The sequence below is a fragment of the Phodopus roborovskii genome, unplaced genomic scaffold, assembly GCF_943737965.1.
Source record: "Phodopus roborovskii unplaced genomic scaffold, PHOROB, whole genome shotgun sequence".
Lineage (NCBI taxonomy): Eukaryota > Metazoa > Chordata > Mammalia > Rodentia > Cricetidae > Phodopus > Phodopus roborovskii.
Genome location: NW_026126418.1, coordinates 65,185,478 through 65,211,415, shown reverse-complemented (window position 1 = coordinate 65,211,415; position 25,938 = coordinate 65,185,478). Strand labels below are relative to the sequence as shown.

The following is a 25,938-nucleotide window of genomic DNA, read 5'->3' as shown; positions in this document are numbered from 1 at the left end:
AAGTGCATCTTAATACTGACAAACTGTGGGCAAGACTGCCAATTTGCGAGGTTTGGGGCATTTTGTTAATTCCAAATCCCCTAGTACTGGTCATGGAAAGTGTCCCATAGCATCTGTAAAATGAAAAAAAAAATAAATAAATAAAAAAAAAAGGAAAGAAAAAAGTAGGCAGATGAAAAATGTTTCTCAGCTCCAATAGTTTTTAACTGTGTGACTAGGGTATATACATGGACACACATGGACATACAGAACATTTTCTATGTACACAGTAACATTATCACACAGGGGTAGAGGAAGATGCAGCCTGCCTCCCCTGTTCCTTACACACTCATACACATGTGTCTTTGGTAGGCTCTATTTATTGCACACCCATTGGGTGCATGGGCCAGAGACTCCCCTGCCATGGCCCTAAGGACCACCCCACTTTGTGGAGCTCCAAGCCCTTAGAGTTGTCACAAGCTCTATTGGAAGGGAGGATGTGTGCCAGCAGGAAGGCAAAAGAGGTGACCACGTGTCAGTTGAAGGGTGGGCAGCAGAGGCCCCAGGTTGGCCAGAAACCTCTTTGCACACATGACCGAACAGAGACAATGGTGGCGGCTCCCTGAGCCCAGTTTCCTCCCCAAAGGCAGGGCCCTGAGTCTCCAGAACCTCCTATGGAGAACAGGGATACCTGGGAAGAAGCCAAAAACAAGTACAAGGGATTTCCCAAGGCAAGGCAGAAAATTCCTGGGAGCTGCCTTGGGAATGAGAAAGAGGTCCTGACAGCCTTGGGAAAGTGGCCTTGAGGGGCATTAAAGGGCGGGGGGGGGGGGGGCTGCAGAAGGCAGTGCCCCAAATCTGGTTGAGAACCCAGGTCTCCAATCTCCACCTCCACCACCAGGCAGACTCCCAAGGGGGGACTGTCACCACCCTTTCACCCCTCACCCTCCACAGTGGTCTACACTTGAAGAGCCACCCTCATTGCACTCAGGAAACAAAAGACTCCTTGTTCCAAGAGTTCTCCACAGAGCTCTGGAGGCCTCCACTCCTACTGAGTGGCCTGGCACAGGCTACAAGCTCTGCTCTGTTGATTAACAATTGGGCATGCAGCCTTCTCATCTGTGCTGGAGGCAATGACTGATTGATTGGAGGATAAAGCAGCTAGAAGATCAGAAGCCTGAAGCCCCACAGCCTCACTAAGCCTTTAACCGGCCATGGTCCCTACTCGAAGGCTGCCCTCTAGTGGGCAGTGCCGGAATAACTCTGCTTCTTAGGTCACAAGATGTCTCGCTCTATTCTCTGCTCTATTCTCCTGGGACCCTCCCCTGCTAGGTCATCTAATCCCAAAACAAGACTGTTTCCAGTGATATGGCTGTCATGGCTAGACCACTTCAAGATATCTCCCGGAAACCCAGGCCCGCATGTGCCCAGGAAAAGAAACTGCTCTGTTTTAGGGGATGGAGCACACAAGGGACAAACTCTATAAGTAGAGTCAAGTCCTCATTCGACCTTGTAGAATGGTCAGGGATGGGGTGATGGAGGAGCTGCCATGGGGGATAGTGAGCAAGTATGGCATGATTAAGAAAGTTCTAGAGAGATAGACAATGGAGGACACGGGGTACTGAACCCCATCCTTCATCACAGAGGGACGATGCCTCGTCCCTCACCATGGTCCTGAAATGTACAGTTTCATCTCAATCTACCCCAGAGCAGAGGTTAGTGTCTGTGAGATGGTGGTGGCTTCACAATTGATTTCGGTTTCTCTTGGGAATGATCTTCCGGTAGGTTCTGCGCTCTGAGATGTTGCGTTTCACCTTGGCTGTGGTGGGGGCCTCGTCCTGGTGCAGGGATGGGCTTGAGTGGGACTTCTTCAGGCTGGGCTTCAGCTCCGGGGTGCCTTCCGCTTCCCTCCCAAGCTGATCTTCCCACAGAGCCAGGTCCCCCAGAGGAGAGTGTAGACGGGACACCAGCAGCTGCACATATGTCTCATATCGAGTTTTCTGCAATACAAAACCACACCACTTTGGTACAATCGCAGCTCCTGAGGGCAGCTCCCAGGTGTTTGAAGCTAGGCGGTAGAGGCAGGCCCTAATTGTTCTGCACAGCTCTTAAGCATCTACATGGAATGGGCCTACTGGGCTCTAACCACCCTGAACAACTGGCACCTGTGGAACACGATGCAGACAGCCCTCACCTGCTAATACTCTCAAGACCTCTGGGACTAGCGTCCCCGAATGTAGAATACCATTCCCAGTTCACAACCCCACTGGACCCTGCCCTGGGAGGTTAGCTGGGTGTGGATTATTTTCATGTGCTTAATACAGGATGACTTGGTCAATAGAAAAAGGGCCCAGATGGGTTGTGATAGTGACAAGTTGGGTCCTTACCCAAAGGCCTCTGGGAAGTTGGGCAGTCATCACCATGAAAACAACCAATAAGACAAAGGTCTGGGCAGACACTTTGAAAGCTAGACAGAGAATGGGCTACACAAAGGCCAGGCAGGCACAAGCTAGAACCTTATTGATGATGTCCCTTCCTGGCCTCCAGCCAGGTGTGTGGCTCACTCTGTTTTCACACTGTACCCTGCCAACCCTTCCTTTCTGGTGGGTCCCCACCATAAGTGCCTTTAATGCCTATGAAGCTGCTATGTGGCATTAGAGTCCCAGAGTGTGCACAGATAAAAGGCCCTGGTAGAACTGGGGTACAGGTGAGTGGGGAGACTAGAATTAATCGAATCAGCTCCAGTTGAGACCATGTGACTTGGGGGAGCAAATGAACAGACGTGGATAAGTCAGCTAATCTCTTCATGCTTCAATTTCTCTATAAAATGAGGATTGTAAACTATATTACACTGTTGTTACCTATCCCAGAATTGTTCATTGCAATAACCCATGCAGGCAATCAAAGCACTGGGTAATAGGTAAGTAATCGGAGGGATAATTCATGTTAGGAAAAGCTAAATATAGTCCTTAGAGGAAAAAGTAGCCTATAAGTGTTCTTGGGATGACAAGCACAAGGTCCTTAGTGCTCACAGATCCCACCTGCACGCTGTCCACCCCTGTACACTGGTGTGCTCATAACCAGTCTTCCTGGTTCTGAGACAGAGGCAGCCAGGAGAGGGCGACAGAGGACCCAGCCAACAGGCTAGCTGGGCCTGGGCCAGGTAGAGGGAAGACACGGGGAGGGCTGCTCACCTCGTGCTCCAGATACTCCTTCCGCAAGCGGTACTCCTCCAGATCGCGGCTGCGGCCCCGTCGTTCTGGCAGGTTCCTCTGCAAATCCAACAGGTCATCCGAAGCAGCATCCAGGCAGTTCTCATGAGATCGATGCTGCTCTTCCTGGGAGAAGAAGGCGAAGAAGCTGACCCGTCTTCTGCCCCCTCGCGGTTCCTGCCTCTCTCAAACTTATGGTCCACATTGTGTACTCCCTCCTCCCCCCAGTCCCACTCAGAGTGCTCCCCATCTCCCAGATCTGTCTCATCTCTAGTGCTCTGCTTGGACCACCGCCTCCACCTGCTGGACGGGCAACTGCTTATGGGCCTCACACCCACTTCTGCCTTCCCTGCACATTTGGCTGGTTAGGTGAGACAGTACCAGGGAGCTCTGGGCCGGGCTCATGGGCAGGATGGGCCTCACGAATCTACGCTGGGAGCCCACTGCGGCTGGAAAGGGGGGTGCTGAGTGTGTGGCGGCAGCCAGGTTGATGCGTGCAATCCAGGAAGCCATCTCCTTGGCAGTGCTGCAGGTAAAAGAAGTGATGCGCCCCCAAGGGCTCCTCAGTCCCATCATCTGCCCTCCCCTTGCCTCACACCTCCGTTGCCTCCCCAAACCAGAAGCCCAACTTTAGTGGGGATGAGGGAATGACTGAATTTTATCTGCCAGAGGAAAATCCAGGATGGCAATAGAGTTTATATCAAATGTCAAAAAGAATTGCTGATGGCATTCTACAATCTTCTGTTAACGAACAAGGAAGAGGGTAGCGCCAAGAGGAGTCAGCTGTGCTCACACATTCATACTGCATTCTTAGCGCCTTTCCCAGCACATAACTTTAAGGTTTGCTGGTTAAGATAGTAGCTCCCGTCAGGGTTGGGACCAATAAACATTGAGTGTCAGGGGCACTGAGATCTTCCCATTTCCTCCCACTCTCGGGACTCACGGTGCCTGGAAGAGGTAGAGACGCCAATCGGCAGTCCGAAGCTGGAAGACATGTGGCTTCTTGGTATAGTGGGTGGCTGGGCTGGCTAGCGAGTGGTGCACTCCCACGGGCTCATCCACGAGATGTCCCACCAAACTCTGCTCTTCCAGCCAGGGGCCCTCTCCCTGCCACCAGACATAGAGGCTCAATGCAGAGGTTATCAGCTGCCCATCCATCCCACAGTTCTGGACCTCTCCTTGATTGGCTGGGTTCTAAATAGCACAGTAACAACTGGCATGCATCCAGAATGAGATGGCCCTCATCGGCTTTACACTCCTAAAGCCTCTGTAACTGGCATCCTAAGCAACCATCCCCAGCCTACAAAACACTTTTCTATCCTTCTTCCCCCAGCCCTGGGAAGTCAACACTCCACGCCGTTGACTCCCTTCCTACCTTCAGAAAGTAGAGAACCATCCCTCTCAGTAAGGTGTGAAACATCTTCCAGCCTCGCTTGCCCCATGGCGCTGTTCCAAAGGGAGACACAAAGGTGGGTGGTGGCACTATATCCAGATATACTCAATACAAATATGCACAGAGTCCTGTCATACACCTCTTGCACCACCTCCAGTCCCTCACTAGGAGGCACAGGAACACAAGAAAACATGTATAATCAAAATAGACATTGAACGGCTCCATACACAGAGACAAAACCAGAGAACTGACTTATAAGTGGGTGTTCAAGAAGACCACCTCTCCCCAGTTACATGTACTTAGGGACAAATGATTCTACGCAGCTCCCTCCCTACAGAGTGTGATGTGTTTGCCTACTCAGGGAGAACCCATCCCCTTTCTCTCTCTTCCTAATTTCTCTCTCTTCATCCTGGCCTTGTAAAGCAAAACATGTTCTAAGCTACATGGCCAGAGGGAGGCCCGATTTCCTGTGGTTATCCATGGGAGTTCCACTCAGGACAGTGTTAGCCACCATGTACTGTTTAATCACAGCGAACTCTGCTCTGGTCAGGCAGCTGCCTTGCTCAAGAGCTTTTAACTGCCCTGGGCGTGAGCCCCAAATGTTGATTATGGCAGATTTTATCCTTGCCATATATCCTTTCTGAGTGGATTCTGCAATACTCTTTGCTCCAATGGATGGGCTCAGATCATGCAAAAAATTCAAACTCTCTTATCTTACAAGGTTCCATTCAGATGCCACCATTTGCCAGAGCCTCTCTGGTGCCTGCAGCTAGTCCTCAGAACCAAACCCCAAACACCTCTCCCTCCCCCTGCCCCCATACTCTACACAGCCCTCTTTTCACCTGCACCGGAGACACTGATATGCTTGTCTAGTCTTTTCCTTACCACAGAGATGCTGGGGCCAGGGGATAGCCAGACTCTTTTTATCTCAGCACTTAGTTCACATTCAGAAAAGAAACACAGGTTTTTCGTTCTTCTCTGCACCAGAACACAGGGCCCGGTCCCTAAGTGGAGCTCTCCCTACATCCACCTTTGTTCCCAGGCATCAGACACTCACTCTTCTTGCCATCAGCATCGTGATGCATTTTCCGAGCCAGAATGCCCTGCTTATAGGTGGGCACTGTGGGATCCTGAGCCATCTGGAGGAAGGGGTTGCTTATCTTGCCAGCTGAGGGAGAGGGCTGGTCCTTCTCAGGCCTGGCTGCATCCTCTTCATCTCTGGATGGCAGAGAACCAGGGTAGGAATGCTGGTGGGACAAGTACCCTCCGTCTCTTTGGGGCTCAACACCATCTCTTACTGGGGAGGAACATAATAGCAACCTTCTCAAGGGAAACCTCATTAAAGGCTAACCTATCAACCCCTGGAAACACTGCTGTACCCATCCCTCACCAGCTCTGGCTTCTCCAGTGTTGCCCAAGTTCCTCTCCCCCCCTCCCCCCCACAATTGGCCTAGCCTCCTGCCTCTGGCATTACCCATTCAGGAGGACTGTGTAGGCCCCTGAACTTCTCCAGTTCTCAGGGAAACAGTGGATTGACAGGCTCAGAGGCAGGGATGCCGTGCAAGAAGCAGAGGGAAAGAGGAGTGCTCACTTACACAGCCCACTCGAGCTTCTCACTTCGGATGGACCAGTAGAGGGCCTGGAATAGAAGCATATAGGTGAGTGGAGGGTCTATGGTACCAACATTCATTTTGTTGGCAGACATCTATGTGTATATGTAACACCTCGTCCCTCTACCCCATCATAGCTGTCCTCCCAAGCAGGGAAGCATTCATGATCAATTTATCCATCCATCCACCCTTCCACCCCTGTGCTTAATACTGGAGTCATAAAGATATCAAACTAGCCAAGGCTCTGCTTAGTAAATTCTAAACTAGTCCTTTGACAGGGAACATGACCCACTCATACTATCCTGTCCAGTGGTATCCGACAGAGAAGGAACTTGGCTGAACAACACTCACACAATGCATAAATGGTAAATCAATGAATGGATGCTGGGTTAGAACTCTGAAGTAACTCATCTTGCTTGCTTTTATAGCCCTTGATGTTCCTGGCAAGCTACTTAGTACACAGGGAATGTTCCATCAATGACCACTAAGTCAATGAAAGGGCCAGTGGTCCAGTTGCTTATGAAGCATGTGTGAGCCAGACATAGTATATGGCGCTTGACAGCTTTCTCCTTGGCAATGATACTGTGAGATGGTCATTCCTCCCAGAATTGACCAAGGGGTGTTCTGCTCAAGAGAGAACTCAAAACTAAGACCACCCAGCTGCAAAACTTGAGACAAGGACTTTCCTTACACAAAACTTTGTGTCTCATACATTCATTCAATACACCAGTACTTGTCAGACTTCAAAGGGGTAACAATTCCCCGAGAACAGAACAGGACACTTTCAGATGCATAAAGTGTGGTTCTGTAGGTCCAGGGATGTCAATTTGCACAGCCACCAAATCCCAAGATACCATCGCTACTCCCAGACAGGGACACACAGGCAGCTTTGTCCTCATAAGGACCTTTCATCCAAACCATGTCTGAGCTCTACTTCCCTCCTGACTGCAGACCGAGAAGACGGGGAGGGTCCTGGCTTTGGGAGGAGCCTTACCTTCAGCAGCTCCTTGGGGAAGTTCCTGCCATCCTGCAGCCCATTCAGGTTGGTTATGAATTCCTGGCAGCTCATGCTCTTTCCAATGTTCTGTGACCATGAAGAAGAGGGACAGCTTGACCATCCCACCCTGATAGAATATACCTCTTAGGTGGTCAGTGGCGAACTGCAAGGCCCTGCCCTGACATATTCCCAGTCTCTGGTCCATTCTTCCCCTCCTCATCATGCCATAGTCCCCCACCAGACCCTCACATTAGCTCTCTAGATGCTCTACCACTCCTTACCTGTCCATGCAGGTCTGTGTTAAGGAGCATGATGGCACAGGTCAAGGTGTGTACAGAATCTGTCCCGAGAGAAAGGTAAGCACAAGGTTCATTGAAATCTGACTTCTGTGGCTTCTGCCCACACTAAGGGTGATTCCTTTCATTTCTCTATAGTAATGAATCCTAGTAAACAGGGCTATTTCTATGTCACCCCAAAATCCTTCTGCCTCACCCCCACACTCACCCTCCATACCTACTGAGGGGAAGGCCCCAGGATTGCAGTAATGGAAGCGTTTGGAAAACTGGTAGAGAATTCGTTCCCGTTCCTGAGTCTCTCCACTGAGCATCAGGGCCTGGAGAAACCCCCTGTCCAAGACAGCCAGGATTAGGCAGAAGCTTGGGACTACCGCACTGCAGCTGTCCCTAACCACCCATACACCCAAATCCTGCTTCCTATGAGGGCCAGAAGGCCTTACCGGAGGGCTCGGTCCAGGCTCTGGCCTTCGAACTGGAAGAAGGACAAGTATGCCTCAGCCACAGCCTTGCTGAAGTCATTGCTGTAGAGGATAATGGAGACAAAGTTAGTTCTGGGGATCAGGCTAAGCTGCAGGCACAGAGGGGACCCAGGGTGGCAAGAGCCAAATAAGAGAAAATATAACCAGGCTAGGTGCCAGGTCCCAAGAGAGCCTGTCCCTGCTACTTGGGTCAATGTTCCTTGTGATAGGCCATGTGGAGTTGGGGATAGGCAAGAGGAAAAGTCTGGAATTTCAAGTGAGACTGAGAAGAAGCAGGGATGGCCAAGAATGGGGGTGGGGAGATGAAATGAGATGGGATAGGAAGGAGCCAGAATGAAGATAAAGGGATGAGGGGTAGTGATAAAGCTGGAGGGAAACAAAGGGATATTGTGCAGGGAAAGTTAACAGTGAGATGACCAGTGGAGGAAGCCTATGGGGAGTTCCCTCCTGTACTGCCTTACCCTTGTGTCTCAAAACCTCCTTACTTCTTGCGTAGGTGGGAGGCCACTTCAGACTTCCGGAAACCATCCAGGTGATAGAGGCGCAAAGCTAGGTCCCAGGCCCCCTGGTCATTTCTGTTGTTATTAGCCAACTTGTCTCTAGATGATGGCCTCCAGCCTTCCTCTGGAAATTGAGCGTGGGGCAAGGGGCTCTCAGGAAGCCTAGAAAAATCCATTGGTGTCCTCAGACTCACACTTGTGTGGACATTCATGGCAAGTGTCCTCCAAGCCCATGGGAAGAAGTGGCCAGACCTCAGGGTTAGAACTACAACTCTTGGGCCTTGAATGGTGGGGTCTAGAGAAGCTGAACCCAGGTCCTTAGCATGGAGAAACAGGATCAAAGTCGGGCTGGGGTGGGACCAGGAGATCTCAGAGAATAGGTATTGAAACAAGACCCAGGGGATTAGAGCCAACCTGGTGCCACATCTCCCCAGATTAAGCCACAAAGATGTTTCAAGCTTATCCCATCTTAAGTGGAAGGTGCAGCCCTTTGAGGACCTCAGTGGTGTGATGAGGTAGTGTCCTGGCTACTTTTATGTCAACTTGACACAAGCTAGAGTCAACTGAGAAAATGCCTCAGAAAGATCTAATTATAAGGCATTTTCTTAATTATTGATTGATAAGGAAGGGCCCAGCCCATGATGGGTGATGCCATCCTTGGAGTGGTGGTCTTAGGTTCTGTAAAGAAAGGAGGCTGAACAAAGCCATGGAAACAAGCCAGTAAGCAGCATCCCTCCATGGCTTCTGCATCAGCTCCTGCCTCTAGGATTCTGTCCTTTTCCTGTCCTGACTTCCTTCATGGTGGACAGTGCTGTGGAAGTATAAGCTGAATGAACACTTTCCTCCCCAAGTTTCTTTGGTCATGGTGTTTTGTTGCAGCAGTAGTAACCCTACCTTAGACAGGTAGGCTTGTTTTTCTCTCTGTAGCCATCCTCATGTCTCTATGCTCCAGCCTCAGTCCCACACCCAACTCTTAGTTCTAGAGCCATAGAGGATGTAAGGTGTGAGAGTCATGTTGAGAACAGGGGGTCAGTCCAGCTTTAAGAATGGCAAAAACTGGGAAGAGTCAAAGGTTGTTTCTGATATACCCCTTTCCCTGCCTGACAGCTCTTACCATACAACTGACTGGTGACCTACATGATAGGTGTAAACAGACCCAGGCAAGCCATACCACAGAGAACACCTAAAACTAAGATTCTCAATCCCAGCCCTACCTGTTTCCCTGAACCAGATGTCAGGTATTATAGAAATTTACATATCTATTATCTAAGTTTCCAACTAGGGAGTATAACAGATAGGCTAACTTGAAGCAGTCACTGAGAAATGGCTGGTCATTGGAATTCACCCAACAGCCTTCTTCACACCAGCGAGTGGGTCAGTGTTGGGAGGGGGCTCTGCTGGTAACTCCTTGCTCCCTAAACATCCCATCCCTCATAACAAATACAACATAAATCCATACAGACCATAAATACAACAGTCACTGAAAAGTGAAATTCAAAACACTGGGGTTTCATGAAGTCCATGAAAGTAGCACTAGAAGTCTGTAGGAATCACAAGGAAAACCACTGATGATGGGGAAGGGCCAGTCCTCCGAGCCACTGGAGATGAGGAGATAAAATAGCTAGGCAATTGTCACAGCTAAAGAGGATCATATGGTACACCAGTTGAGGAAGCCTTAAATACAATTAACAAATGGCTTAGTCAATAGTGTTGCTGTTGAAACTATGTCTTGATAGGAAGGCATGTTGGGGGGAAAATACTATATAGTGTGGAATTGTATATGTTAAATCAGTGAGTCATATGCTATATGAGCTATAGCCCCATAAAGCTGTATTGTAAAAATGGCTTCATGCTTTCACTATTAAAGTCAAGTATAAATGAGCAAGGCCAGGGAAATCAAAATCCCTACATACTGTTAAATATAATATTTATTATTTATATCCTATCTGGTGTCATTTGCCCAGGTAAAGTCCAAGTTATAACTGTTTTTTGTTTTTTTCTTCCTTTCTTTCATTTCCTCTGAAAGGGTTGCCATTTTAGGTGAACTGACTTGCTTTGGCCTGGGGTTGGTTTCATCTTTGGTACAATGAACATCCTTCAGATTCCAAGTCTTCCTTGGTTACCCAGCCTCTAAGAGGCTCCAGGACAATAAGACTTCCAGATTCATGGGAAAAAAAAAAAAAAAAAAAAAAAAAAAAAAAAAAAGATGGTTGTTTTGATTGGGATACCAACTGACATTCTATTGCTACCACCCAAGAGTCCTGAAATGGGAGCAGGGTTCACCATGTAGCTGCCATACTGTTAGATTCAGGGTCTGATCCCCAGCTGGCTTCTGTTAGTCCCTTTAATATGACCCCTATTTAGCCATTCAGAAGAAAAACCCTTTCATCATATAGACTCAGAAAGCCTTGAGGTAGTATACCGAGGCAGGTAAGCACCTCAGTAGGCTTCCTTATGGACCGGTTCCTAGCTATGGCTGTAGTACTAAGGTTATGCCATTCCTGCTATAGTATCCCAGTCCCAGACAAGTCTCCCCTTGCTGAGATCCCAGGGAGCACCTGGGCCTAGATACATTAGTGAATTTCTCCCTTCAAAAGCAATCTGTAATCCCTACTCACTAGCTCACACCTACAAACCTCCAAGCCTTCAGGGCTTCAGTCAGATCCCCAGACTTCTTCCTTTCTTGGTATCTAGCTGGGGGCACTAATGATTCTGTTTCTGTATGTTTAAATCTTGACTCTTTGTAACAATCTGCTTGGTGTACTTTTGAACATTCCAGTCTTCTGAAAGTGTACCCATGGCATTCTATATAATCCATGTAACGTGGTCATGGAGATGGAAGTAAGCATTGGCACATTAAATCCAATGTATACTTCTCATGCTTCACTTAAACCAGGGTCTTCTTATCACACGACAATTAAGAACCCACGAGCCAGCTGGGCTGAGACTCACCCTTTGGCAGAAGTCAAGCGAACATGGTATCTGGCAGCTGAAGCTTCCTCAGTCCTGGCTGGATCTTCACATTCTGCCTTCTGCATTAGGTTTGGGGCCTCCTTTGTCTCCTCTATCTTCAGGGAACTTAACCCTGATTCATCTTTCTCCAAGAGCAAAGGGTGTGAAGCATCTTGTGGCCACTTGGGACTGTGGACCTCTGTTTGTGGGCTGCTCTCCTGGGAAGACACAGGGCTGGGCCTGCTGGGCTCTAGTGAAGAGGCTTGGCACCTCCAGGGGGCCACTGAACAGGGCATGGGCTCCTGGAAGCAGCCAGCATCCTTCTCACCTGAGGAATGGTGGGAACGAGCATACTCAGGACTGGAGGCAGGAAAACAGCTGGCTGCTGCCTCTAGACCTCCTCCTCTTGGATACCTCCCTGGAACTGGGCACGATGTCTGGTTCTGCTGCCGACAGTGATCTCTCCTTGTCTATCTGTTGGCAGCTTCCAGAACTCCTGTCCCCATACAGCTCAGGGTTCAAGAATTTTGCTGAGCCAGTAAGACCCAGACATGAAATGTGCTGTGTCTTGTGTAAAGCCCTTCATTCTATAAGTATTGGAAAACTCATTTTATCTGTGAAGGCACAGAAGAATTAATCCTAAGCATGTCTGGCTCCAACACTGTACAATGAATCCAACAAGGACTTCAGTCTTCACTGAATCCCAAAGCCTCCCACCACTCACTTTCCCAGGTCCCCACACTGGATCTCACCTCTATTCTGGGAGATAAGAGGCTCCTGGGACCAGGAAGGATCTTCTATCTGCAAGTCCTCAAGTATGGGTGGAGCCAGATCTGGGAGGCTCTGGGGTGTCTGAGAGCCCTGGAGGCAATGAATAGAGAGAGTGAATGGAAAGAGCTGAAATGAATGATGTCAAGACTACATGGAAGCCCCTCCCTTCCCAGAACCCATGGACAACAGTCTGGATGGGAGAGGCTCCACACCACAGGAGCCCTTGAAACCAGTGAGGTCAGGGTTCTTCATAGATTGGGGAGGTAAGGCACACAGGGGAAGAGACTTGCCCAAGGCTGCACAGGATGTGTGGTGGCAGAACTAAGGTCAAATCTAAAGTTATCTGATTCCTGGATCAATTCATGGTCCACAGGGGGTGCCTTAGGTGAGCCAGGGCTAACATCATCTTCCAGAGAAGTCTGAAAGAGGGGACCCTTGATTTGCCCACAAAATCATTCCAGGCCCTTCCTAACTCCTTGTAAGACCTTTCCTACTCACAGACTGTCCAGATGGCCCTAAGTGTGGATGATGCCAACCCCCTCCTGGTCGGGGTTCCCAGGCTTCCCTCTAAGGACTTAGAGCCTTGGAGGGCAGTCCTGGGACAAGGCATCTCCAAAGGACTACAGTCCTCTGATCCCCATTGTTTTTTGGAATTGGAGAGATTAGAAGGTCACAGCCTTCTCTGCCATCTTGAGTTCCTCTTATTGCTAAAGCAGAGAATTCTGGGAAAAGTGTCACATAGCTTGTGACAAACCTTGATTGATATAAGGCTCCTATGCCATTGTCATAAGGCATAGGAACTAAAACTTCTCAAAAGAGAGGACAAGTCTCCTATAATAGCTAGCTCTCTGTTTGGGAACAAAGGTCATCTTAGGTTGCTTGGTGACAGCTGACGATGCCTGGAAAGTAGAGGGGAGGATCTCAGAATGGTTTGGAATACCATGAAGGGAGGAGCTGCCTGTTCACTATGCCAGTCATCTAGTCTTGGTTCTTTGAAGTTGGTGACATGGAGACTCCTAAACTTAATTGCATCTGTGATCCAAATAACATTATTATACTGATAAAATTTTCTCTTTATTCTAAAGTCTAAGGCATGGAGTCAATCTTTGTGAGAAGATGTGGTGTGCCTGTGTACATGTGTCTATGTGTATGTGTGTGTGTCTATGTGTGCTGTGCAGAGGCACATAGGTGTCTCTCTGTGTGTCTGTATATGTCCATGTCTGTGTGCATGAGTGTGGTACTTTCAGGTGAACGTGTCCAACATGTAGATGACAGAAGTTGATGTTAGTGAGTCTTCTGTTGCTCTCCACCTTATTTTTTCAGACAGAGTATCTCTTACTGAACCTGGGGCTTGCCATCTTGGTTAGAGCAGCTGGCTGTTGGGATCGTGGAATCTCCTGTCTCTATACTCCCCCCTTCAGTGTTGGATTATTATTCAGTGTACACCCAGCTTTTACATGGGTTCTCAGGTCCCCGAGCTGGCACAGCAAGTACTTTACCACTGGGCCATCTCCCCAACTGTGTACACACTAGTCAGTTTGGTGTCCTCTCACCTTAGATCCCCTAAAACTCTACCTTCTGAACAGTATCCTGGGCCTGTGCCCCTGAGAAATCTCCCCACACACCGTGTCCCCAGCCCAGCCCTTGGCTGGCTTCCTCAGCTAACTTACCTCACCCTCCTGCTCAAGTAGTACAGTAGGAGCCCCTTCAGCGGACTCTAAGGCCAAACAGGGGTGCAGCTTATAGGAAGGCACCGGGAATGGGGAGGTCACATGCCCACTATGATCCAGCTCACTTCCTGCCCCCGAGAGCCTTGTGCCTTCTTGGAGTGAAGAATGCAGGGCTTGAGGGCTATGAGGCTTCATATCTTGGTGAGAATCTGGGTACCCCCAGGAAAAACATTCTCCTTCAGTACTGGTGTCAGAGCTAGGGCTCTCCAGGAAGAGGGGATTGTCAAAGAAGATGCTGTCTTCCTCAGCACCCCACTCGGGGGAGGAGCCTGGTATTTGCTCCCCCGGCCAGGTCTGGTTTTCCTCGTCAGGCTCACTGCTGTCATCTCCAGGGTCTTCAACCTCCTTGGGCAGGCTGGGGCTCAGGCCCACATCACTAAGGAAATCTTTAGTGGGTGGGGGGATGCAGCACCTCAGTTCTGCCTTGAGTCCCTCAGTTTTCTCCAGCTCTTCCTCCAGGTCCAGGACACACATCTGGGCCTGCAGGATGCCAGCCCAGAACACCACCTGTGTGGATGAGCTCGGGTTCTGCTGCTGTGGACTCCCCAAAGAACAGTTGTCCCCCACTGAGCGCAGAGATGCTGGAGTCTGCCTGGCCTCCCCCTGGAAAGAGCAGCTTCCCAGGCGAGTGGTTTCCACACCAGAACTACCATGATGAGCATCACTCCTGGTGGATTCTGGGGGGTCAAGGGGCCAGGATTGTTCCTGGCAAGGTTCAGAAGGGTCTGGGTGGCCACACATTTCATTTGGACATGTGCCAGGGCAGGGCTGTAGGTTGTCTTCCAGGTGAATGTTGAGAAATTCCATGGGCCTGAGGTGGTGCGAGGGTCTATTGTCACCCATCACCTACAGAGTGAAGGCTGAGCAGAAGCCCTAGGTAGCGTCCATTTTCACAATCCCATTTCATGGATTAGTGGGTGTCCAAGCCAAGGTGAGAACTGGAGATTCACAACTAGCCTGTAAATGCCAAACACGAGCAAAGATTAGAGAAGAACCAAAACCCACTGAAGTCCTGTGTCTAAAGTGCTAGATAAGCCCAGAACCCATGCCTAGGGTCATCTGCTAAGGGACACTGACCTCTCAGCCCTGTCTTGGGGGAGGGTGTCCCAGACATGCCCTGTGACCTCAAACTGGCATCAGAACATTTGTTCCACAGATACCCATCTGTTGGCTGAAGGGATCCCGTGTGGCTAAGCACAAAAAGAATACACGGGTCAGATCGGTTCATTCTCTTGGGGGTTTGAATTAGAGAAGGCAGAGACAGGGGTAGGATCAGCAGAAACAGAACACCTCAGGGCACCACAAGAGCAGCAGAAAGCCAAACAGACTTGTAAGTTGAGTGTGCATGAATCGGACAGGGGCTATAGAGACAAGGAGAGGGGCATAGCTCACAGGGGCATCAGGCACCAGGTCAGCAGAGCCATGGCCTGCAAAGCTAACTTCTCAGAATACAGGTTCTGTTTGTGGGCCTGCACCATTCCCAAGACCAGTACATAGGCTGCTTCCCTGTGTGCTATGCAGTGAGGCAATTTAAGGCAGAAGTTCCCCACTCACTCAGCCTCATGAAGGAGGCTCCAGCCCCTCTGCCTCCACCAAGGAGCACAGCACTTGTTTCCTAAAGGTGAAAGTGTCCATTTCCAGAGAAAGGTGAGACCAGAAATCAATGGCCACATGTGCCTGAGCTTCAAACTCGAAGGGAGCGTTCCGGTACATCACTCCCTCTAGTTGAGGCGGGCCCTCAGCAGGTGAACTTAGGAACATATGGAATGTTGCTGAGCACCATCTCCACCATCTGGGTGAGATGCACAGTTACATGGCTGCCAGAGTGGCCCAGATTCCTGTTAGTGAATGACTCATTTTAATCTGCTGGACACTGAAACTCATGATTTGGGACCTGCTTCCCTCTTGTGTTGTCCCCAGGAAGTGCAGCTCTAAGTACACAGATGACATGTGTTTTCAGTGTTAAACACACCCCTGGCTTGAAAAATGCACTGATGTATATGGGGGGGGGGGCAGAGTATAAATAAATGAATGTGTGAAATGCCTTCCCAATCTTCTGGCAATCGCTGACTCCCATACAGCCAAGAATGACAGTCCCTTCTATGTGTCCAGTTATCTATGCCTATGTTCACTACCACCTAAATAACCTGGCTCCTGAAAGATGACTACACGCCTGCTGCCTCCCTGTCACACAAACAAGGAAGCCACAGCCCAAACCTGGTTTAATGCCCATGGCTGGGAAGGGTGACCCAGCTCTGACTTCAGACACTCCCTACCTTTCACTCCATAGCTTCCTCAGCCCACTCCCTGCTGAAGGAACCTCTCCCTGTTTCACAAGGGGATGTGGCCCAGCTGGCCTCGGCTAGCACCACCTCCTTGGAGCCTTTCCCAGGATCAGGCGTTAAAGAGGGTGGGGGTCGTCTTACCTGGTGTATAGTGCCCTGAGAATATATTAGAAACTCACAGGCCACGACCCCAAAGAACCAAGGTAACAAAGAGACATAAATGGATCCGCCTAGGAAGGGGAAAAAAGACAAGGCCTCCTGAGTAAATTGGGAATGTGGGGGGCAGGAGGGAGGATGGAAGGGAAGATGGGAGGAGAGAAGGGTAGTGGAGGAAATATATAGCTCAATAATAATAATAATAATAATAATAATAATAATAATAATAATAATAATAATGAAACCTATGGGGCAGTTCAATTCCTCCATGTCAAGCAGAAAAAAGTGTGGTTATGAACCAATGACCACAGGACCTGGAGCTACCTACCCTTCCTTGCTACTGAGAGCTGAGTGGACAGACCTAGAAAATTAGCCCTGTGACCGAGGGTCATTTGTGGAGGGCCCAGTTATAGAGGGCCCCACCTCAGAGGGAAGCTGCCACCACTGTCAACCCAGGCTTGATGGTAATCCTCAGAGCTTATATAGCAAGGCTGGGTGGTATCTATCTACTGTTTAAGATTACCTAAAAGACATGGCTTTGTGTAAGAATGCTGGAGAGAAATGAGATGGCGCTAATATGTATGCCAGTCTCTATCATCAAAGCCTTTTTCTAAAAGACACTAATAAATAAAAGTTCCTACCTGGGTTTCCCTCCTCCTTCTGTCCTGATACCATGTTCTGTTTCTCACTTCATTATAATATGAACCTGGAGTTGTTCAATGTTAATAAAGTTTTGAAATTCTAGCACCCTGGGAAGGGCTCCTGACCAGGCAGGCTTCAAGATTCTCTATTATTTAGTGATGTCAGTCTCTTCCAAAGATAGATTTCCAGAAAAAGCAGAACCATTTCCTATATTCAACCTCAGCTCTGAATCAAATGGATTGAATGTGGCCTCCCTGTCAGTCTTCTCCTCGTTCTGCACTCATCATCCTTACTTCCATTTCCTGTCACAAATCTCCAACCCTGGACTAGAGGCTGAGGACTAGTAGCCTTTGCTATCTAAGTCAAAAGGGCAAGATGGGCAACCTTGCTGCCTATGCAACTGCTCATTTCTGCCCTGACCACTCTCTGTAAGAGGCCTCAGACAGCCCTACCTCTATTAAGGAAGGAATATATGTAACTCAGGTCCTGCTGGAGTTAGGACCCTCAAAGGTTCATTCATTATAGTCTTGTCACCAGCTTGGCACTAGTAACTTTACAAGACCTCCCCTAGGGGGCGGGGTCATTGGAGGCACACCCATGAAAGGGACTGGGCCATGAGTTGAATGGCTTTGCTCTGCCATGTACTTCCACAGTGATGTGATGTCTTGCTATAAAATCAAAACAGCAGGCTAGTCAACTGTGGTCTAGAACCTTTACCACTATGAGCTGAAACACAAGTTTTCTTTATAGGACATTTCTTTTTCAAATATTTGTTATAGTAACAGGAAACTAATATATGTTCTTGTATTAGCAACTTCCCTGAATGGCCACCATCACCCTTGGGTCTGCCTGGTAGAAAATGTTCGAGTGAAAGATGAACGTGAAATAGTCAAGTTAAGGACCATTGGGCGCAATAAAGAACTGGGAAAGTGATCCACACTGAAGCTAGAAGAGAAACATGTGAAGAATTCTGGTTACAGATGCTGGAGTATGATGCAATGCAGCCCCCGCTCACCCTCTCTTCCCAGACCTCAAGGTAGAGCTTCACACCCTCCCCCTCCCAGCTAAATCCTGCTCCCAGCTAAGCCAGGCTCCCCTTCTGTGTGTAATCCCTCCTCTTGGACCCATCCCTGACCCCATGTGCCACATCTTAATGTGTTTTAGCCTCAGGTCCATCTATGCAGGTAGCCAGAACAACTCGCTTACTCTCACATAGAGACAGGTCATGTGCATGTGTGATCTTGGGAATGAGAACAGGGACACCAAAGCCTAGAGAGAATCCCATGTGTCTCTTTGCAAATAGGTACTTATACATACATGCATGCATGTGCATTAAGCAGCAATAATGGAGTGTGTTCATGGCTACCACGGACATCATTGAATATTGGATTTTATTTGGGTTTGCCTTCCTAGAAGAAATCCAGTATTCCTCCTCAGAAGTTTTCAAAGATGAGGGGAGGGGAGAGGTTGAAAGAAAATACAAAGAGGAGAGAACAGATCTCTGAGGTCTGGTATCTGAAAGACCCAGGGAGAGAAGGGTCTAGGAGGCCAAGGGAAATTGAGGTAAAGGGAAAGAGAGCTGAGTTCAGAAAACTCAAAAGCTGCTGGTTGGTATGTGGTTTGACTGGGCCAAGATTCTTTTAAAACAATTAAAGTCAACCTGTCTGCATTCCACATTGCTCTATTTCAACTCTCAGTGATTTACCCAGGGGGTTCTTGTTGCCCAGAAATAAGCTTGGAAAGGCAGGTTCCCTGGGGTTTCCTGTTCACTGTGGAATCTTATTACTGGGGTGTCGGATCATGTCCTCCCTAGTCCCACCCACACATTTCTTGGAATCATATCATTATCCTTACTTAGTTCAAGTAGGTCAAAAATTCAAGACTGGTTTTGACTTGAGATGTTCAGACCTCTTTATATGGGGTTCTAAAGCCTGAAGGCTGGCCTCAGTTCCCAGAAACCAGGCCATATGGATGGTGTACACCTTCATGGTGGGGTTGCTAATTTTAGGAGATAAACATATAAGGGATCTGGGCATGTAGATGATAGAGTATTTATCTACCATGTGCAAGGCTCTGGGTTGATACCCAATAACGTTTTTTAAAAGAATGAAAAGCAAAACAAAAATCCAGCTCTCCCAATATCTCTGACATGCTTGCAACACCTTACTAATTTATCAGACATTTAAATTTAACTGGGCATTCTGTGTTTTATCTGGCAACCCAAAACCATGGGAGAAGGAACAGTTTATGTTATCTAGCTCCTACAAATGGGCTACTTATCTATCTAAATAGCCATGAGCTCATCTCTCACCAGGCTCTCCGTGAATGAGGCAAACCAAAACATCCACTTCTCTGTAGCAAAGAAGCTAAGGTTCAGAGAGGTTCACAGAGCTTCCTAGGTGTCTCAGGGAACAAGTGAACGAGCTGGGGTCTGGACCCAGGCCGAAAGCAGCACTTGGTTCCCATCCACAAATCAGTGTGCTTCTCCCTTTAGTTCTCAGCAACCCTTCCTGAATGGATGGGCTGGATGATCTGAAGATGGCCATTGAACCTGTCCTAGCAGTCACCTGGGTGAAAACTGAGACCAGTCCCACCCCACACCCCACCCCCCCAGAAGAAACAAGAGAGTAGAGTATGTGCGTGACTTAGGCAGGCTTCTACAATTTTCTTGATTTTTCCACCTCTCAAGTTCAGTGGAATCTCTTCCTGGCCATGTCCCCGCCCTCCTTTCTTATGTGTATTAGCTTATTTTGTATTTGTGTGTGAGGACAACTCGAGGAAATTAGTTCTCTCCTTCCATCATGTGAATTCCAAGCATGGTGCTCTGGTCCTTGAGCTTGGTGGCCAGCTCCTTTACTGACTAACTTCTTTGATCAGACCAGTAAAATCTCTTTCGAAATCTCTCATCTCAGATAGTGAACAAAGAAAGCAGTGAGGAAAGGATTCAGCAATAAAAGACAACACCTCCCATATGTGGGAAACAGTTGTGACGCTTGGACTATCTGAGGGGCCCCTGGCAGTAGGACCACGATACATACCTAGTACATGAGCTAGCTTGTTGGTGTTCTCTCCCTATAGTGGGATGCCATTCTCAGTCTTAATGCCAGGGAGAGGGGCCAGGCCCTACCCCAACAGATTATACCAGACTATGTTGTCTCCTCATGGAAGCCTTACCCGTGAGGAGGAATGGACTGGGGTGGGCTAGAGTGGAGGTGAGGGAGGACTGGAGGAGTCCAGGGATGTTTGGGGGAGGAGGAGTGGGAAGGAGAACTGTGGTTGGAATGTAAAATGAAATAAAAAAAAATACTAAATCGAATAAAAATGAAAAAAAGAGGGGTTCTGTTGCCTCTAAATAAATGAAGTAGCTCTTCATATTTCGGAGTTCTGTGATGACTCAGGAAGTTTAAGGACACATTCTGGGGAATGCAGAATGGCTCTGCAAAGCCAGGAAAAGACTAAGTGTTTCAGGACATGGGGAGGAGTGACCAGGCAGTGAGGCAGGAAAGAGAGCAGTTTCGTTGTACATCTTCTGCCCCAGTCCTGAGCTCTGCATTCCTGGTAATTTTCGATAGGAGGATATTTTTTTATATGTAGCATGGACTAAGCTGCACATACAGCTGGTGGGACATAAGTGACACACAGGTGACCAGGAGATAAGGCCTTCTTACCCTAGCTTAGAGCTCCCAATGATTTCCACCCCCCTTTTTCTTTTAGTTTTGCCACAAAAAGGATCTCCTTATGCACCACCCCTGGCTGGGTTCGAGCTCATGGATGATAGATGCTAATTAATACCCCTGCCTCATGAATGCTACAATTACAGGTGTGCTATGACATGCCAGGTTTATATGGTGTTGGGGAATCAAACAGAGGACTTTGTGCACACTAGGCAAAGACTACCAAATGAGCAACATCCACAACCCAGACGTGTTTTTGATCTTTGGAGGTTAGAAGGGAGCAGAGAGGATACCTGGATTGTACCTTTCTACAGTGGATTTGCTTTACTCCTGGCTTATAGAGTTAGGTTTCTATTCTATTAAAAATGAGAGCTTGAGCTGGGGATGGGTGGGGTAGGAGGTGGGGGTGGGTGGGGGTGGTAGTAGTGGTGGTGGCACACGCCTTTAAGCTCAGCATTCAGGAGGCAGAGGCAGGATGATCTCTTTGAGCTTGAGGCCAACCTGGTCTACCGCACTAGTTCCAGGACAACCAAGCCTAGACAAAGAAACCCTGTCTTGAAAAATACAAAAAGAATGAGAGACTGAGTACAGAGACAAGCCACTCCTGAGGAGGAAGGGAGATGACCTGGACCAGAGTGACAGTGAAGAATGCTGATGAAGAGGCGCACAGACTATATTCACATTCTAACTCTCCAACTGACTAGCCATGTGACTGAGGGAAACTTCATCTGGTCCCTTATCTGTAATAGGACTGAAAAGCCACTCAGCAGGCTTGCTATGCAGTGGGAACTGGTCTGAGTGCTAATGCTGGGCCTGGTCCTTGGAGGGTGATCAAGAAACTGTCATGTCTTTCCAGCCCAACTCTGTCACTCTGCCATTCACCTAGAGTGAAGCAAAAGTAAATAACACATGCACGAATGCACACGCTGTCAGCTCTTGGCCTGCTGGAGGAGGCAGCCTTCTAGCCTCTGTCTGGAATATGACACCCCTTACACACACACACACACACACACACACACACACACACACACACACACACACACAAACCCTCCAATTTAAGCACACAGACTTAACAGACTTAATAAGTTAGCCTGGTTCCTTCCTTTTACTCCATAACAGCCCTGATCCTTCCAGAGATATGGGAGGTGAGCTCTTTTATCTACATTAGCTCAGACAATGGCAGTGTCCCTGGGGGAAGGACATCTACAACATCCAAATCAAAAGACACTCACCACAAATGGAGTTTCCTGGAATGGAATGACAGGACTGGTACCTCTACCCAGAGCACTGTGAGAAGTGACTAAGGAAGGTACCATATCTTGCTCCTGAGGGAGCCTTCATGCAAATGTTGGGGGTGAGTGGCCTCCAATAGGATATGGTAAAACCAGCTAAGGTTCACAAGGAGAGCAAAGGCTGATGGGGGTGGGGGGAGCTGACCTAAATCAAAGCTCAGGAATAGCTATGGGCTCAGAAAGTGGAGGACCCCTAGGGGGTCAGGCCAGGCCTCCCTTCCTTGGTCCTCTCACCCCAGCATCTGGGTTATGATCTCTACACTAGTGGTTCTTAGAAGAGGTGGTATGATGCGCCATACATAGCCTTGGGGACTATGGGGACACCCCTGCTTGGAGCCTGTTCTTTCATGCTAAGGTCTCATAGTCCTGGTACTGATGCCACAACCTTCTCAGCCTTTTAGTATTAGAGTGACTCTAACTATGGACTTGTAGGTCCTGGAATATGGAAGCAGGAGCTGAGGACCAGTTACAAGAGACATTAATGGGCCTTACAGTGTCTCAGGGGACACTTTTGGAGTGACATGGTTCCTCTTACACACATCAGGAAAATAGTCCTAAATGAGGGCTAAACAAGTTTGTGTGTGTGTGTGTGTGTGTGTGTGTGTGTGTGTAGGGGGGTGCTCCTCCTTCTAACTCCAGCCTCTTTGGGTGGGGCCCGGAGAATAGGGCTGAGCAGGGAGCACCTAGACCTCATTTGTGTGGTGACCACACCCAGAGCTGCTCCAGCACTCTCCTGGGACTCCAGCCTTCCAGGATCTACAGTCAAGGCAAGCTGGGACCTCAGCCACAGTAGGCGTGAGTGAAGACTTAAGGCAAGTTACCTTGCCTCTTCACTCTTCACCTTACAAGTTTCCGGAGGGCCTGGGCAAAGGAGGAAGAAAAAAATACCAAAGATAGGCCAGAGAGAGAATTAGGCAGAGGATAGACTGCATGGCAGGAAGATAGGAGAAGGCAAGGGTCCAGTGAGGTCAGGCTCATATGAGGTACTCAAGTACTGATTGGTAAGCCCAGAAACTTGTCTCCATCCAGTGTACCTATCCTTAACCTCAACCACGAGGGACCACATACAACTCTGTTTTCTGGCCCCCTGACCCAGATTCTCCCAGCCCCACCCCGGGTAAGCCCACCTAGCTCACCTTCAGGGACTAGAAGGGGCTCTCCTGGACTCCCCTGCCCCAGGAACACTTTCTGCTGCACAGTTGCCTGCCGCCCGTGAATGTGGCCACTGACGCTTCCGACTTCCGTTCCCCTCACCACTGTGACACATACCCCTCCTGCTCCCAAAGGCGCCCTAGCTCTCAGAGCAGCTCAGTACCTCACACTTCCTGCCCACAAGACAAGGGCCTCCACTTCCGGCTTCAGCATCTCTCCTGGCCCCATACCCTGTTGATGCTGCCTGATCCTTGGAAGCCACTACCCTAGAGCACCCCCCCAGAATGAACCTGCCACAGATCGGCCCTCTCCCTACAACACCAGGGCCTGGGAGAAAGGGGAAGATGTGGCCAGGGCTGTGAACAGGCCCCTCCTCCTTCCTCCCTGTGGTTCTGTCTCTGCCTCAGCTTGGTCCCCTGAAGGGTTAGCAATGAGAGACAGAAGGGCCTCAAGTCAAGTATTTTGTTTCTCACATATGACATTTCAATTTTTATATGGGCATGTCCGATGTCACCATTGATAATGACACCTGAAATACTATCAAAGGTTACCCCTACTCCCCCCCAAAGCTCCTTAACCCGTCCTCCTCACTCCAACCTCACAAGTGTGACTGCTCCAGTCCTTGTATAAGGGCAGCTGCACTTCAGCTTGCACAAAGGGGAAGTTGCAAAGCTGGATTCAAACTAAGCCTTTTGAGCACAACAACTAAATACTGCCCATTCCCAACAGTTGAGTTCCAGACACAAGTCCCTGGGGCAGGAGCATGATACAGAAGCCATACCAATGTAAACAATCCATATTCTGAGGCTTGGCTCCACTAATTTTCTGCTGAGGATCCAAAGACCCTACCCTAGCCATAACTCTAGTTCTCATAAACCCACCTACCTTCCCTGGGCCCTCTTTACTGGCCTGTAAATAGTGATGTTGCCAAGGCCTCTGTCATGGGCCTTGTGTGCTTGGCCTATATTGAGAGGGCCCGACTTTGGCTCAGGCCCTCCTCCAGCTGTCCTTCTCTTACAGGTGGAGGGAATCCATAGAGATGCTCATACCTGGACCCACATACTCCTCTGGGTGTGGAGAGTCTTAGAGCTCTTTGCTTCGGGCCTGAGTGACTTTTCCCCCAGACATTGCAACTCTGTACAGCTTAAGACTAGGTTTAGGCAGGCTAGAGAGCTGATAACAGAGGGTGGGGTGGAGGTAGGGCTTAGAGTCATGCTTGTCACCCCTCTCCCTCCCCCCACCCTGAGCTTGTGATACAGGATCAGAGGGAGGAAGAGAGGGAGAGGTGGGGCCAGGCAGAGGCCAAGATGGGAATAGGTTCTGCTCCAGGAGCCACATTGTGAGGAAACAGGTTTCTGCTTCAGACCTGGACCTGTAAGCTAACAATAAGGCAGTACGACAAGACACAATTAACACGACAGTTTGTCAGCTTCCGGAAACTTATATATTTGATACAACACACGAAAGCCTGCTGGTCCTGGCAGGCCCAAACCAACCACTTTCTAAGGCTGGCAAGTAAGTGTTGTGCACAACTTAATCTCACAAACACCCCCAGTTCAACATATCCTGATCCATTTTCTCATCCAAGCTGTAACACCTCCTGCATTCGGGACTTTACAATTCTCCACATAGTTGGGTAAATCTGAAACCTGAGTGCATATCCTAGAAGCAAACCTCTCAGGCTCTCTTGTGTTTCCATTCATCCTCACATTAGAAACTGCTGGTCAGCCAGGAATAAAATGTGCTGCCTGCTCATAGGGAGCTTCCAATCTAGAGACACAAAATAAGGGAGTACACCCGCTAGTTAACCAGCATCTGCTCACTGAATGCCTAGAGTGCTGGCAGGAAGGGGTGGAGAGAAGCTAGGGAGGGGGGCAGTGTGAGCTCACTGCTACAGAGATCAGGGGAGGCCTAGGCAGAGATATGTTATTTATACCCACGTGGAAAGGGCCCAACACGGAAGAGCAGGGCAGGCTGCAGGTCCAATTTCTTATCTGCGATGGGAAAAGTCTAATGTCCGGGTAAGAGTCATAGGCCTGGCACTGGGAGAAGTCCAGGTACAAGAGAGGCAGGGCCCGCCGGAGTTCACTAGGTCCACAACTGTAGACCAAGGTGCACTTGAAGCTGGTAGTTGAGGCCAAAGGAGGGTTTATGCTTCATTTGACCACTAAATAAAGAACAACCACCAGGGGCTACCTGACAGCAAGCTTCTGGGGTGGGGGTGCTGTCCAGGTAAGGAAGAGCAGAGAGGAGAGTGTCTGTGACAGGGAACAACTGAGAAGTCTGGCTGCTTAAGCAGATGGGAGGAGTCAAGGTGGGAGGGAAGACTCGTTTTGAGGGTCTGGACAGGGCTTACAGTGGCACTTGGAAAAGCGCCGGGGAAGAAAGCTTTTGGATGGAGATGAAGAGTTGGACTTTTTAAATGTTGGGTTTAGATATCTGTGAAATGAAGGCAGGCACTGAACACCGTGCCTGGAGTTTAGGGGCTCCTGTGGCTCCAGAGAGGTATCTGAGCCAGGAGTGGTGGGGCCCACCAGGATGGGAAGGGAGAGGTCTGTAAAGGGGGCTAGTGAGAGGCTTTCAAGAAGGTGAGAGAAACAGAAGACAATGTTACTACAAGACAGAGAGGCTGCTTCTGATGGAGGAAGTGGTCAGCTGTGCTGAAGGCTACTGGAAAGTCGGGGAATATCAAAAGGAACATAAGTGAGCCTTCATTGAACATGGCCACCGAGAGTTTATGGACTGGAGGTAATGGTTGAGGCAGATGGTCACAGTGTGTAAGAGACAAAGAGGTGAGCAGGATTATCTTGTTCACTGG

The 25,938-nt window shown here is 49.1% G+C and overlaps 1 protein-coding gene across 1 annotated transcript; it reads right to left on the bottom strand.

The window, feature by feature from the left end:
- Positions 1 to 341: 341 nt before the first annotated feature.
- Positions 342 to 23,368, bottom strand: Psd4 (pleckstrin and Sec7 domain containing 4). Its single transcript, XM_051184748.1, has 16 exons — positions 23,105 to 23,368; positions 13,860 to 14,876; positions 12,171 to 12,279; positions 11,419 to 11,746; positions 8,452 to 8,628; positions 7,928 to 8,008; positions 7,705 to 7,817; positions 7,473 to 7,531; positions 7,189 to 7,278; positions 6,180 to 6,223; positions 5,642 to 5,802; positions 4,567 to 4,637; positions 4,135 to 4,298; positions 3,573 to 3,717; positions 3,174 to 3,317; positions 342 to 1,979 (listed from the first exon to the last, which is right to left on the bottom strand). Exons 2-16 carry the CDS (start codon positions 14,760 to 14,762, stop codon positions 1,722 to 1,724), a joined length of 2,847 nt encoding a protein of 948 aa, XP_051040705.1. The 5' UTR covers positions 14,763 to 14,876; positions 23,105 to 23,368; the 3' UTR covers positions 342 to 1,721.
- Between the last annotated feature and the right edge of the window lie 2,570 nt (positions 23,369 to 25,938).

Coding starts and splice junctions, on each gene's coding strand:
- Psd4 (XM_051184748.1), bottom strand. CDS start 14,762: ATGGGTGACAATAGACCCTCGCACCACCTCAGGCCCATGGAATTTCTC. Junction 7,532..7,704: donor TGGGGCCTTCCCCTCAGTAG/GTATGGAGGGTG, acceptor CTCTCGGGACAG/ATTCTGTACACACCTTGACC. Junction 3,718..4,134: donor CTCTACCTCTTCCAGGCACC/GTGAGTCCCGAG, acceptor TTTTACCTGCAG/CACTGCCAAGGAGATGGCTT.